The 15,404-nt window shown below is 48.5% G+C and overlaps 1 protein-coding gene across 3 annotated transcripts; it reads left to right on the plus strand.

The window, feature by feature from the left end:
• Window positions 1–4,760: 4,760 nt before the first annotated feature.
• NT5M (5',3'-nucleotidase, mitochondrial) lies at window positions 4,761–14,403 on the plus strand. 3 transcript variants are annotated; one of them, XR_014518986.1, is made up of 5 exons: window positions 4,761–5,842; window positions 8,087–8,187; window positions 10,069–10,129; window positions 11,078–12,195; window positions 12,456–14,403. XR_014518986.1 is itself a non-coding variant. In XM_083474807.1 (5 exons), exons 1-5 carry the CDS (start codon window positions 5,534–5,536, stop codon window positions 12,833–12,835), a joined length of 729 nt encoding a protein of 242 aa, XP_083330933.1. In that variant the 5' UTR covers window positions 4,799–5,533; the 3' UTR covers window positions 12,836–14,403. The 3 variants fall into 3 exon arrangements, 2 of the variants coding, with proteins under 2 accessions (XP_083330932.1, XP_083330933.1); XM_083474807.1 differs by having other exon boundaries at window positions 4,799–5,842; window positions 11,078–11,192; window positions 12,693–14,403; XM_083474806.1 differs by lacking the exon at window positions 11,078–12,195 and having other exon boundaries at window positions 4,781–5,842; window positions 12,693–14,403.
• The last annotated feature ends 1,001 nt before the right edge of the window (window positions 14,404–15,404 follow it).

The raw sequence follows: 15,404 nt of genomic DNA on the forward strand, positions 1-15,404 counted from the left end.
TGCTTATCACTTCACTGCTAATCACTTCACTATCACATCATCATCATTGTTTTGTTGCTGTTTGGGGGAGTGTAGCACAGTTACATAAGCAAAAAGAACAAAAGATCCTTGTGGTAATTTAAAGATCAACACATTTTAATTTATTTATTTAGGTGCATTTGTACCCTACTCTTGGGCCAAAGAAAGCACAGCCAATTGCATAAAATCAGTTATAAACAAGACAGTCCCTGCCTGCAGCCTTACAACCTAAAAAAAATTCCACATCACAAAAGGGAAAATGGATAAGGAGGAAAGAGGAAGAAAGCAAACTCGGGCAACCTTTATTAATTAGTAGTTCTCATAATGACTGACTTGCAGAGAAACAGCTCAGGAGCAGGAGGTGCCTAATGGCATAAATTTCCATGGACTGGAGAATCCACTTCATCAGATATTTTAGATCAGGCTTCCACAACCTCGGCCCTCCAGAAGTTTTTTTAGACTACAATTCCCATCATCCCTGACCACTGGTCCTGCTAGCTAGGGATCATGGGAGTTGTAGGCCAAAAAAAACATCTGGCGGGCTGAGGTTGAGGAAGCCTGCTTTAGATAAAGCAGACTCAAATCCACAAAGAGTACACAGAGTTCCTGTTTTCTGCTGAGCATGGCACTTTTGTGTGCCAACTTTCTACTGAGGATTCTAATTTCCTTGCCAATAGGGCAGTAATTATTTGGGAGACACAAAGCAACCCACCTGAGCTCAGAACCAGCTCTTTCAATGCTGCTTCTGGAACCTTCTAAAAATGACATTTGTTTTTGAGAAATGCATTTCAGGCGCCAATGTTATGAGATCCCATTTGAGAGAGAGAAATCAGTTGTTGTGCTGTGAGCAGCACGATACCAGGAAATCCTAAGGAGATGAGCTCATCCTTCACTTGATATTCCCAGTGTGGACATCAGGGGCCGATGTATATCCAGTCTGTACCTAATAATGGAACAGCACTTCAGGGTGGTTTTTTTTTTGGCAAAGCTGTATCTCTTTTGCCAGTGACCTCTTCTCACCATCATCTCATGTCTTATGCTCCAGAAAACCATATATGTTCATATGGCGAATAGCTGTTCTGAGTAAACAAAAATAGTGTATTATAACCCACATATTATAAACAGGTGATGTAAATGAGGCCTACTTCAATCTGCAGTCTGTTATGCTTCCAGAAACGTTGAGGAGGAAATGGGATTCGCTCAAGAAGCAGTAAGGATCGAGTTCTGGGCTACAGTACAGAATAAGTGTGATAATTATGATCTAGATGTTTTGTGAAAAAATGGCGTTCACCAGTGCTTTCATCTTTCTTGAAAAAGAGGTGCTGGTGTAGGAGGGCAAAGCCTCATAAGGCTACACTGGAACTCACCATGAAAGCTTCCCTTGTTCTCTTATACAGTGGTACCTGGATCCAGGCAGCTGGATCGAGGCGGGTCAGGGCTGCTGATTCTTCTAGATCTGTCAGCAGCCTTTGACATGGTCGATCACGAACTCCTGGACCACCGCCTTGCCGACGTGGGGATCCAGGGCACAGTCCTTCAATGGCTGCGCTCGTTTCTCTCTGGTCGGGGACAGAGGGTGGCGCTTGGGGGGGAATTGTCATCACGCCACTCCTTGGTGTGTGGAGTGCCTCAGGGTGCAATTCTCTCCCCGATGCTTTTTAACATCTTTATGCGCCCCCTCGCCCAGCTTGTCCGGAGTTTTGGGCTGGGTTGCCATCAGTATGCTGATGACACCCAACTCTATCTGTTGATGGATGGCCATCCTGACTCGGCCCCAGACACGCTGACCAGATGTCTGGAAGCGGTGGCTGGATGGTTACGTGGGAGCCGGTTGAAGTTAAATCCTTCGAAGACAGAGGTCCTCTGGCTGGGGCGGGACGATATGGGATCGAGGGGGCAACTCCCATCTCTTGCGGGGGTGCAATTAGTGCCAGCACCGTCCGTTAAGAGTTTGGGTGTAATCTTCGATACCTCCCTTTCTATGGAGTCGCAGATTACAGCTATAACAAAGGCGGCATTTTTTCATCTCCGCCAAGCTAAGCAGTTGGCCCCTTATCTCTCTCGTCCTGACCTAGCCACTGTGATCCATGCGACGGTCACCTCCAGACTGGATTATTGTAACTCGCTCTACGTGGGGCTGCCCTTGAGACTGACCCAGAAACTCCAGCGGGTGCAGAATGCCGCGGCGAGACTCCTTATGGGGTCTTCGCTGCGAGAGCACATTCATCCGGTATTATACCAGCTGCACTGGCTCCCGGTGGAGTACAGGATCAGGTTTAAGGTGCTGGTTTTAACCTTTAAAGCCCTATACGGCCTAGGACCCTCGTACCTACGGAACCGCCTCTCCTGGTATGCCCCACAGAGAAACCTACGGTCTGCATATAATAACATCCTCAAGGTCCCAGGCCTCAGAGAGGTTAGGCTGGCCTCAACTAGAGCCAGGGCCTTCTCGGCTGCGGCTCCAAACTGGTGGAATGCTCTGTCACAAGAGACTAGGGCCCTGCGGGACCTGACATCTTTCCGCAGGGCCTGCAAGACAGAGTTGTTCCGCCAGGCTTTTGGTCAGGGCGCAGCCTGACTCCCTCCTCTGGCAACCTGCACAGAATTTTGTTTAATCGGTTGCCATCAATTTGATTTTAACTAATTTTTATAATGAAATATTTTTAGAATGTGTTATTATTTGATTGTTTATTTGATTGTTGTTAGCCGCCCTGAGCCCGGCTTTGGCTGGGGAGGGCGGGATATAAATAAAAATTATTATTATTATTATTATTATTACCTCAGGTTAAGAACTTAATTCGTTCTGGAGGTCTGTTCTTAACCTGAAACTGTTATTAACCTGAAGCACCACTTTAGCTAATGGGGCCTTCTGCTGCCGCTGTGCCGCCGCTGCACGATTTCTGTTCTCATCCTGAAGCAAAGTTCTTAACCCGAGGTAATATTTCTGGGTTAGCGGAGTCTGAAACCTGAAGCGTATGTAACCTGAAGCGTATGTAACCCAAGGTACCACTGTAATGGAAATGGCATCCACCTAAGAGGTATCGGAACTGAATTCCAGTAAGTTCCTGCTGAAAAATACGGTAACCCCTGGCTTTCACTACTACTACTACTACTACTACTACTACTACTACTACTACTATTTTAAAGATATGGCTAGTTCTGCCTGTAGTTCCTATTGCACAATAAAATACGGCAGTCTCTGCAAAGTATAACAATAACAAAAGATTGTTTTATGCTTCCAGGAGTTTCCACCGAGTTTCAACAAAGCTGAAGCAGGGGCAACCAAGGAATACGAGCGCCTTTAGTTAGGTTGCTTGGACTTTAACTCTGGGACCTTAGGGTGATAAATAATTTTTTAATAATAATAAGGGCTTTTTTTCACCCAGAGCTCACAGGAGCTCAGCTCCGATACCTCAATGTTGGAACTGCTTGTGCGCTCATCAGCCCTTGCTTGAAAGGCATTCTGCACACGCTCAGAGGCCTACTTCTTCTAATTGTATACACCATGTTGAACCTTGGCGTCAGAACCTGATTATTCCAGAGCTGAACCTGCCCGTAGGCCTCATGGACCCTGAAAGCCCCGCTGAACAAAACGAAACTTCCTTCCACGTAAACACACGCAGGATCACATGCCCTCCAAATATCCCTGTTTTCTGCGGACAGCCCCAGATTTACAAAAGCCATCCCAGTTTCTGATCTGATCCCGGAATGTCCCACTTTTCCTTAGGACGTCCCTATTTTCATCGGAGTGATGTTGGAGGGGATGGAGTTATGCAACTCCTGAGCCAAGGAGATAAGTAGCTATATAGTACTACCTTTAGAAGACAGCCCTGTATAGGAAAGTTTTACAATGTTTGTTGCATTATTATGTTTTTATTCATGCTGGAAGCCACCCAGAGGGGCTGGGGCAACCCAGTCAGATGGGCAGGTTACTAATACTAATACTATAGAATGGACGTCCATATTTTCATTGGATAAATGTTGGAGGGTATGGGATCAGGCTGCGCTGCGCGGCTGACCTTGCTCGGGTCATCTTTTTTGCAGTGGGGGAAGCAGCCCAATTGAGGAGGTGTTTCCTACCCCTGGGTTTACTTCCAGCGCAAGGAGGGAGGCGATGGGACAAGGCCAGATTTAGTTTTGATGAGGCCCTAAGCTACTGAAGGTAATGGGGCCCTTTATATGTTCAGCTGTCCTTTGTCAACAACAAATTGTCACTGTTTTTGTGTGTTAAATATGCTCTATGGTAATTTATGGACCTAATAGGTATCTCAAGCCATTTGCACATAACAAAACATGTATTTTATCAAAGTACCGTATTTTTTGCTCTATAAGACTCACTTTTTCCCTCCTAAAAAGTAAGGGGAAATGTGTGTGCGTCTTATGGAGCGAATGCAGGCTGCGCAGCTATCCCAGAAGCCAGAACAGCAAGAAGGATTGCTGCTTTCACTGTGCAGCGATCCCTCTTGCTGTTCTGGCTTCTGAGATTCAGAATATTTTTTTTCTTGTTTTCCTCCTCCAAAAGCTAGGTGCGTCTTGTGGTCTGGTGCATCTTTTAGAGCGAAAAATATGGTAATTGTTGAACTGAAATACAATTAAGAAGTATATTAATAGTGAAATACAATTAAGAAGAAGTATATTTTGGGGGGGCCCCAAGAGAGTGGGGCCCTAAGCTATAGCTTGTTTATCTTATACGTAAATCCGGCACTGCTGGGGAGAGACCCCGGAGAGGGGGAACACAGGAGATCCCATGCGAGCTGGAGGCGCGCTTCCCGGCCGGCGCTGGAAACATGCCGCTGCTGCGAGGCGGCGCTTGGAGCTGCCGGGAGCGCAAGCACCAACCCCCTCCCCACCCGCAGCTCCTCCCGCGGGCGATGGGAAGGAGAACCGGAGCACTGCCGGGTTGGGCTGCTCTGCCGGCGCCTCGGGAGGAAGGCGAGAGAGCGGCTCCCGCGGCTCGGCTGCAACCCAGAGGCGCGCGCACCGGAGCGCCAAGCCGCGCCCGGCCACCCCCAGCGCTGCGGAAGCACCTCGAGGACGCGGCGGCGCCCCACGAAGCGCCCTTGCCCGTCGCAAAGGGGGCGAGGAGAAGGAAGCCCGTGCGGATCTTGCGCGGGACGAGCGTAACGCACCCGGACCCGCGCCCACCTTCGTTTCCTTGAGCGCCACCCTGCCGCTGCTTTTGCGCAGCCGGCCCGGGAGCCCTCGCCTCGCCTCGCCGCCCTCTCCATCTCCTCTCCCGGGGCTCCTCTTTGGCTGCAAATCGGGGTGGAGAAGCAAGAAGGGAGCGGCAGGACTCCGTGCTGCAGCGGCAATCATTGCACCAATAATAGCAATTATCTGCCGGTTTGGCGGACCTCGTGGGGTCCCCCAATCCGTGCGCCGCAGAGAGACAGAAAACCTGGCGTGATGCAGCAGTTGCAGAAAAGGAGGCTGGGGATTTGGGAGCACAGCGACCAGGAAGCCTTGATCCGGCGCCCTTCCCCGTTTTTTTAAGAGAGAGATTCCGCCCTTCTCCATGCTAGCCATGAGCAGCTTCTTCTTGCACCCGCGGCCAGCCCTGCGCGGCTGCTGCGCCCCTTTCCTGGCCTCGGGCGCTGGCTGTTTGGCGCACTGCAGCAGACGCAGCGCCTCTTCGCGCTGCGCCCCCGGCCGCCGCCGGCGCCTGCGGGTCTTGGTGGACATGGACGGGGTGCTGGCGGATTTCGAGGGGGGCTTCCTGAAGAAGTTCAGAGCCAAGTATCCGGAGAAGCCCTACATCGCCTTGGAGGACCGCAGGGGGTTCTGGGTCTCGGAGCAGTATGGGCAGCTGGAATCGGAGCTGAGTGTGAGTCAGTGGCCTTGTTGTTATTGTTGTTGTTGTTGTTATCAACATAATGTCAGTAAAGGCAGCTTGCAGATTACAAGAGGACAGATCTCTGCCCCGAGGGGCTTACCATATATAACTAGACGCAAGGGCGGTCCACCAAGGAACGGAAAGGGAATTGCAGCTGGAGTAAAATGAAGGAAATTGCTCATTATTAGCATCAACACCACCCACAGTGCCTTGCAAAATACAAAAAAATACAAATCTCCAAGGGCATTTGTAAATACAAAACCCCAAGGGGCTTGCAGTATATAATTAAACAGAAGGGAGACCAGAGAAAAGCAGAAAGGGAAATGCAGCTGGAGCAAACCAAATGAAATTTGATGTTATCGTTTGTTGGATTTGTTATCTACCATTCACAGTAAGGTTCCAGGGCAGGTTACCACTATTTTATATTGAAACAAATTACAGTGGTACCTCGGGTTACATACGCTTCAGGTTACGGACTCCGCTAACCCAGAAATAGTACCTCGGGTTAAGAACTTTGCTTCAGGATGAGAACAGAAATCGTGCGGTGGCAGCAGTGGGAGGCCCCTTTAGCTAAAGGGGTACCTCAGGTTAAGAACAGTTTCAGGTTAAGAACGGACCTCCGGAACGAATTAAGTTCTTAACCCGAGGTACCACTGTATAGTGGTAGGAATACTGTTGTGGTTTTGAAACATATCAATCGCTTGTTACCTAAAAGGTCTCCTAGCAACTTACGGTACATGTAAAACATACTGGGGTAATGCCATTAAAAACATGATGCCATAAGGAGGAGGGAGGAAGAAACACAAAACATAAACATTCTGTACAACATTTCCAAAAAGAAAAAAAGGATGGGTCCTGAAAATATGGCTGTGTACAAACTACGGGCTTACCACACAGCCAGGTCGTTCTTTTTCTCAGTTTGGATTGAAGCTGGTTTGCTGGGGAAATTCATCAAAACACAGTATTTCACAAATAAATGACAAGATAGGTACGGATTGTGGCCAAGTCATGTGTACTGGCAGCTCACTGGGTACAGAATAGCCTGGAATGTGTACAAATATTTATCTCGTGTGTCAAAGCCTAGGTTAGGTCAAGTGTGTCTTCAGCACACCAAGGAAACAATACAATAAAGGTGCCGGACACATCTCTGTGGGCAGGGAATTCCACAACCCAAAAGCTGCCACAAAGCAGCATGCCCTCTTCTGGGCCACTGCTGCCATCCGGAGTTTCTACAGGCGATGGATGGAACTACCAAGATCCTAATAACCAGGAGTGTCAGTGGGGAACGAGGCAGTCTTCAGATATTTGGGGCCCAAGTCATTTAGGGCTTTAAACAGCGACATGAGGCGGTTTTAGTGTAGTGTGATTGGTTTGGCAGCACTGGGTGCCGGCTCTGCAACAATGATGTGTAAGTGGCGGGGGGGCGGGGGCGCCAAATTTTAGTGCCACTCAGGGCACTGCTGAAATTTGAGAATCCAAAGTCTGCCGCTGTCTCCTTGAACTGGGCCTGAAAACCAATTTGAACACAGTTTTGAAACAGAGGTTATATGAATAGGAACCCCAGGCAGAAATCTGGCTGCTGCATGTTGGACCAGTTGAAATTTCAAAGTCTTCTTCAAGGGTAGACCCACATAGAAATAAATAAATACACATTTGTTTAGAGTAGTAGATAATAACAAGCACTTTTAAATAGGCAAAGTCACCTCCAAGGCTTTTTTATTATTATTAATGCTTACAACAGCCCTATAAGGTAAGCTACTTTATCCACCTGTTGCATAGAGTGGAAATGAGGCTGGCAGGTAAGTAAGTGCCTTGGAATTGAACCCAAGTTTCAGGCCTGTTCTCCAACTACTGCACAATCCCGTCTCTGTGTTTTTATTAATGACAAAAGTCCAAGCGTGTTCAAAGTCCACAAGGTTGCAAACTCCATCGAGTAGCTAACTCTGACCTGGGCCTGGGCAGAGCGATTCTATTCCCTCTTGCTGCTATTGGTTTAACTGATCGGATAAGCGGGGAGGACTGGGCAGGCTGGCGAGGGGGTAAACTACAACCCCCAGAATTCTTTGAGGAAAGTCAGGTGTTTAAAATGTGCTCTGTATGCAGCCTTTATTCAAATGTCGCTGCTCAAGCTGCTCTCGTGGATTCTGTTGTGCAGGAGAGCAGCCAAGAGGGCCGCAGACTTAACAGACTAATGTTCTCCCCTCCCCAACCTTCTCGCTCTAAAACTCTTTGCAGGAAAAGGCAATTGGCATTTGGGAGTCAAAGAACTTCTTCCTGGAACTGGATCCGCTCCCAGGGGCCGTGGAAGCCGTCAAGCAGATGGCCGAGTTAAAAGAGTGAGTATGTTTGGCGGAATTTGCAAGGGAGAAGCTTCCCCACTGCAGGCACACCCCTGCTCTTCCACCAGCCGGGCTTCTTCCTTTATTTTCATTATTTTGTCCTTCTAGCCTTCTCTACACCAAATAGTCCCAGGGTGAGCATGAGCTATAAGGCCGGGCGATATCTATCAATACATGACACTAAATGCATGAATCAGTCAACAGCAACAACATTTTATCTATTTGTTATCGGCTGTTGTTATTTTAGGGACGCTGGTAGTGCTGTGGGTTAATCCACTGAGCCTCTTAGGCTTGCTGATTGGTAGGCCGGTGGTTCGAATCCCTGCGATGGGGTGAGCTTCCCTTGCTCGGTCCCTGCTCCTGCCAACCTAGCAGTTCGAAAGCACATCAAAGTGCAAGTAGATAAATAGGTACCGCTTCGGTGGGAAGGTAAACGGTGTTTCTGTGTGCTGCTCTGGTTTCGCCAGAAGCAGCTTAGTCCTGCTGGCCACATGACCCAGAAAAACTGTCTGCTGTCAAACGTCAGCTCCCTCGGCCAGTAAAGCGAGATGAGCGCCACAACCCCAGAGTCGTTCACGACTGGACTTAACTGTCAGTTGTTATTTTAACTGCTGCTGTTTCTCATTCTGTTGATTTGTGATCGGTCACTTGCCTTTGTTTCTGTATTTTCCCTCTAAGCGGCCTGAGGGCATTTTGCAGCAGGGGCTAGTCTGTTAGGGGAGATGGGCTGCTGCCCCCATAAAAAAATATTCAGTCTGTTCTCTGCTAGGTCCTCCCTGCCTGCCTTCTTACTTGCAAGCAATCCACTGGCTGTCACCTTCCTCCTCCTCCACAGTCGCAGTGATGCCCCTTGCAGAATTCGGCAGGGACGAGGATGAGGATAGGGACAAAACTACCATTAGTGGGTTCCATTTGTCACTGGCTCTGGCCCGTGTTGGAAATCCCCCAGGCGCCAGGCATGTTTTGGGGTCCAATTGCGCCCACGTGGAGATCTTTGGATGCCAGGCTAGCAGGCTGAACCATCTAGTTTTCTTAAGCAGGTGAGCAGAAGAGCTTATATACTGCATTTATCTCCCAGTCTATGATTTACCCCCCTCCTCAGTTAATCAACACAACGACCCTGTGAGGTGGGTGAAGAGGCTGGGACTGGCCCAAGGTCACCCAGTGAGCTTCCTGACTGAGTGGGGATTTGAACCCTGATCTCCCAGGTCCTAGTCCCACACTCTCACCACTACACCCCACTGCCTTCCTAAAGTCCTTCTGCTCCAGGGCAGCTCTATAAAGTAAGTAGGCAGATAAATATGGGGACAGCAAAATGTCACTTAGAGAAGGATCTGAAATATTTTCCAGGAAGCTTGAGTTTGTTTTATTCTGGATTGTTTTATTTGATGTTTTAACGTGTTGTAAACCTCTCTGAGGTTTCTCCCCCTTTTAAATACAGAGCAGTGTAGAAAGGAACAATCATAATCACAATCATCTTAATAAGTCTCATTAGGTGGAAACTTCCTGCAGCCAATCTGAAGCTGCACCAGCGTCGTCACCCGCCCAGAAGCCGTGCCAGCATCGCGAAAGTCAGTCCCCGCACGGCGAGGCGTCCACAGTGTGTGGGGACTGACCAATCGGGCAGCAGGGTCTGCGGGTCGATTTATGAGCCTGGGGGGCCCACATCTGGCCCCAGGCCTTAGTTTTCCGACTCCTGGACTAAGTGGTCCATCTGAGGCAGCCTTTGCTTATATCTATGCAGAGCACACTTGAGCTATTATTTTTTTTGCAGGAAGGCTAGAATCCATACAGGATGAATAAATGCAAAGGTAGATTTCTTCTTCTTCTCCACTGTCTCCTTCCCTCCTTCACTATCTCTCTTTTCTGTCATGGTAGGACCGATGTGTTCATATGCACCAGTCCCATCAAGAAGTATCGGTATTGCCCATACGAAAAGGTAACGGGTATATTATTTTTATTACTGTTTCTTCATTTAGACAATTTGTAGCCAGCCTTTCAGTTGAAAGGATTCCCAGAGCAGAGGACAGTGACGAAATTCAGAATCTTTCCGACGGAAACTCCCTCCTACGTGCAGTCTGGAGAGGCAGGAACTAAGGCGTGTGTTTTGACCGCCTTCTGAAAACCCATCTGTTTAGCCAGGCTTTCCCTGGCTGGAAATTGCCAATACATTTCCTGGGTTTTCCTGGCATTAAATATTCATTAAAACTAGGTAAAAGCAGACTTTGAAAAACAGGAGGCATAAGAGAATGATCAAAATATGGGCAACATCAACAGTTTTAAAAACAACAATTAATTTTATGTCTGGCGGTGCTCACCAGAACAAAAAACGGTTTCTAGCCGGTGTCAAAAACAACACAACGAAGACCCCTGCCTAATATTAACCGCTGCAATTTTATATTACGTTTTATATAAACTGCTTAGAGAGGGTCCGTATTTTAAGCGGTATATAATAATTGCTGAGAAGTAAGTGAAATCAAGAATGAAAATAAAGTGATCAAATTTGCAGTGAAACTCCGGGGAGCCAGGATGAGACCAGGAGAGGGCATTAAAGTGACGAATAAAGCAGAACTCTCCACGAAAAGACTGATATGAAAAGCCAGTTAAAAGGCACGGACTCCTGGATCAGCCTCAAAGCAGTGGGGAGCTGGTTCCATAATTGCACCAAGTGCAAGATTGCAGTCAAATTTTGTGCAGACACCCAGCCCATCTGGAGTCTTGGCTCAAAGTTAAGCTCCACTTCCTGCTCCCTGCTTCCCCATAATGGGGTTTATTTTTGTTTTTTTTGGTCATTGGGGTTTGCTGGTCATTCCGGTGCCAGTTCCATCCTCCCCCGCCCTCTGCCCACAAACTCTTTTCTTCCACTCTTTCCTTTTCCACTTTCCAGTACGCCTGGGTGGAGAAGCACTTGGGCCAAGAGTTTCTGGAGCAGATCGTCCTCACCCGAGATAAGACGGTGGTCTCTGGCGACCTGCTGATCGACGACAGGCCTGATATAATAGGTGAAGGGGTTGTCCCTAAGGAAAGGGCATCGGGGGCTGGTGGGTGGGTGGAAGTGCAAGGCAGTGAAGGCCCCAACAGCCCTTCAACATTGACACATACTGTGCTTATTTATTTGAATTTGCATACCAGAGCTTGGACAACAGTAGTTAGGCTATCCTGTCCAGATAAGGGCACAGCTGGACCACCAGCCCAAGCTGATGGAAGGCACTCTGTGCCACCGAGGCCACCTGAGCCTCAAGCAACAGCAATAGATCCAGAACTATAGATCCAGCTATAGATCCAGACCAATAGATCCAAGCTACGTACCCACTCATTCAGAGGGAGTGTAACTCCACCAAGAGCAGGCAACCTCCCATCCATCCGGTCTAGGGAACCACCCACTAACAGTGTCTCAGCCTTATCTGGATTGAGCTTCAGTTTGTATCTTCCTATAGACATAAAAACGTAAGGCTGTCATCACGCAACTCCCATTTTAGGCCTGCATCGCAATCCTGGATTCGCATGAAGTCAGGGCAAGGGTGGAGGGGGAGTGAAAGAGAAGCAGGATTTCAAATGATGGTTTTAAACAACAGCAGGCGTTTAAATGGAGCAGGGATGGAGGGACACAGAGGAGCTCTGAGGTTATTGGCAGGCAGGGACGTGAAGGAGCTGTGAGAATATCGTTTTTTGCTTTTAGGCAATTCTTCTGTGTGTTACGACAAACATCATCCAGCCTCTCCTGAGGCTACAGCCACTTACCTGGGAGTAAGCCCCATTGAGCGCAATGGGACTTACATCCAAGTAGGCATGTTTAGATCACATTGCTCCCAGCTGCAGGTATCTCTTAGTTAGTACACTATATGGCTCTCTGACAGTTGCTTCCTTACTGTAAATAAGCAAAGTCGCTTACGACAGACTTTGGGGTTTACAGGCATATAGCACACACAGGGCTGTGTCTACCCTGCAGAAATTCAAAATTCTGCTTCGAGGACAGAAACAAAACATGAAACCTATACAATAAGGGTAAGCAAGCTTTTTCAGCAGGGGGCCGGTCCACTGTCCCCCAGATCTTGTGGGGGGCCGGACTATATTTTGAAGGGGAAAAAAAAAGAACGAATTCCTATGCCCCCCACAAATAACCCAGAGATGCATTTTAAATAAAAGGACACATTGTACTCATGTAAAAACACACTGAATCGCGGACCGTCTGCGGGCCAGATTGAGAAGGCGATAGGGCCATATCTGGCCCACGGGCCTTAGGTTGCCTTCCCATGGTATACAAGCTCTGCAGACTGGAGCGCAGACCTCTGTTAGTGGATTGTGAGACTCCACCAGCTGTTGTAAAGCCAATCTTTACACCCATGAAGACTAGAAACTTCTCTCCCCTTTTCATTCCCCACTATTAGATTCCATAGAGCAGTGAGGTGACAGATTTTTTTTAAAAAAACAAACAAACCCCACAGACAGGCGTTATTCAGTTTAAAAAGGTCCTAAGTCGCCTTCTTTTCTTTGCCTTCCAGGAGCTGAGAAGAGTCCGAGCTGGGAGCACATCCTCTTCACGGCCTGCCACAACAAGCACCTCCAGCTGCCTCTTCTTCGTCGGAGGCTGCACTCGTGGGCCGACGACTGGAAGGCCATCTTGGATAGCAAGCGGGCATTGTAGAGCTTGTTGGGAGAGTCTCCTCGACGTGCCCGGCGAGGGGCCAGAATCAGTGGTGCAGGCCCGAAAACCACACCTAGGCCCCGTGGGGAGAAGCAGGAAAAACCATGTCTTTGGTTTCAGCTATGGAGCCAGAGACGAGGGCAGGCTTCCCAAGAAAAAGGAGCTTGGCCATTCCGCAAGAGCCATCGCAAAAGCTGGGCCACCAAAGGACCTTTGCCAAGCACCCTTCCTGGGTCTGGCTTGGCCTAGTCCAAAAGACGTCTTATCCCAAAGGAAGGCCCAGCCAGGGGTGTTCACCACCCACCAAGCACTGTTTAGCGTCATATCTGGCTTCCGTAAAGATGGCCGCCACCTTTAACGTCCGCTCCCAATCTCCAGGACTGGAGGACGTTGAAATGAGCTGAGGGGCAGGCCGGTCTGGGAGCCACTTCAAAATCCAAAATGTGTGTGTGTGTGAACTGTGGTAGCTCATTTGCCAGGGGAAATGCCTGGGTTGGGGAACCAGTCACCGGTCCAAACATTGTTGGACTCCAGTTCCCATCATCCTTGGTCGTGCTGGCTGGGGATGATGAGAGTTGGAGTCCGTCAACATCTGGAGGGCCACAGTTTCCCTACCCTTACTCCCAGAAACATCCTCTCTCTCGTAGCGTTTGATGGTTCAAGATGGCGGCTCGTCAACAAACCCAGGTTTCTGAGCTGAGACCTGGTTCCAACCAAGTTCTCCTTTGGGCTCTCGGTGTAAGCCAAAGCGAGTGCCCTTCTAACGTAAGAAGGCCTGTGGAATCTCAGGTTGGGCGAGGAGGCCTCAGTTCTCACAAATGGCAAGAGAGGAGGCCAACCACGTCATTTTTTGCGGATAGACTCACAAGACTGAATGGACTTCATACCCCACCAAATATCCCTCCAGGTAGAAGAATAGTAAGCCAGGGAGAAATATTCTAGCCTGCTGGTTTTCTATACGAAGGAATTTTTATTTTATTTTTTGGACAGGAGAACCCTGCAATGTGGGCCCATATCCTGAAGGAAATATGGCAACCCATGAGCAAGCAGACAATTTTGCACTCGCTGCCCATAGGAGCAAGGTCTGAGCTTTGCCTTGAAGGAAACTTTCTGGAACATTTGCGCTATATGTAGCTCTTTGACTATTGTCTCAGTCAAGTGACACTGGACAGAGGTCTTCCGTCATGAGACACTCTCATTCCCTCCAGACACACGGCAGCTAAAAAGCTTGTGACAGCACACAAGGAAGAAAGCTTTATTGTTCCCGGAAGACGAAAGCCAAAAGGATTCCCCCTCAAGCTGAAATTGGGAAAATGGTCAGAATTAATTTGGCTTCATGAATCTGCAATATTTTGCAAGTTCTGCTTTTGAAATCTGTTTGAGTCTTTTACAAAACGAGAAAGTAAGGAAAGATTGGCTCGTCAATGTATTTTAAAGGCAGCCCTTTCAAGTTTTCAATTCCGTGCTTCGACGCTGTCCTCTTGTTTCCATTATCCCAGTTCAAAACCCCCAAATTCAGCAGCTTTCCTAAACAGTCATGTTGAAAAATAAATCTGAAAGAATTAGAATCAGTTTGGATTTCTGCAACGCTGATTCAAGCTAGGAAAATGTGCTCTTCTGGGTATCTTTTGGGGAACAGGTGGAGGCAAATCATAGAATCATATAGTGGTAGAGTCGGAAGGGACCCTAAGGGTCATCTAGTCCAACCCCCTGCAATGCAGAAATCTTTTGCCCAGTGTGGGGCTCAAAACCACGATTCTGAAATTAAGAGACTCATGCGCAACCAACTGAGCTACCCCAACAGTTGTCAGCTGGCAAATGAATGGAAATCTACCCTTTCTACAGTAGGCTAATTTCTACAAAACACGCACTCCTCTGTTTTCCATCCAGACGATCCAAGAGTCCTATATTGTTTTCCATCTTTCCTCTCAGGCGGGGATGGGGAACCGTTTCCTGGCTGAGGGCCACATTCCCTTCTTGCCAGCCTTTCAGGGGCCACATGCTAGCAGTGGCAGAGCAATAACGTTACCCTTGTATGGTAAGCCAGTTCCTGCCTACCCTCACACAACTCTCTGCACACCCAGACGGCTGAGAGCCCTCACCTGAGTCAAGGACACATTCCAGCCAGGCAGAAACTCTCAGTGAGGGTGTGGGGCAGAGCTGGAGAGGGATGTGACTTGCGGAGAGGGGGGTATGGCTTGGGGAGAGTCCCACGGGATAGACAGATTCCCCAGGTTTTGGAGTCTCCATCCCTGATAGATCTTCACGAAGGGACAGTCAAACTAGCAGGGCAGCAGAATTCCAGGGCTCCAGTCCAATCCAGATAATCTTTTAAGGGTTAGGAGGACAGGACCCGCTTCCCAATTCTCACACCCTGTTTTCCTAATTTTCACCCATTTTCTTTCCTAGGGGCGTTGGAGAATTCTGGCGATTAATAGAAACGGGAGCAGAAATTGCTAACGTTCACTTACTCGCCTCCAATCTGCAACAGAAATCGATCCAGCAAATATGCTGCGGCTGTCGCTTTCGGTTTGCAGATGCTATGTAGCTGGTCACATACACACACGTT

Source organism: Podarcis liolepis (genome assembly GCF_965112155.1).
Source record: "Podarcis liolepis genome assembly, chromosome: 14".
NCBI lineage: Eukaryota > Metazoa > Chordata > Lepidosauria > Squamata > Lacertidae > Podarcis > Podarcis liolepis.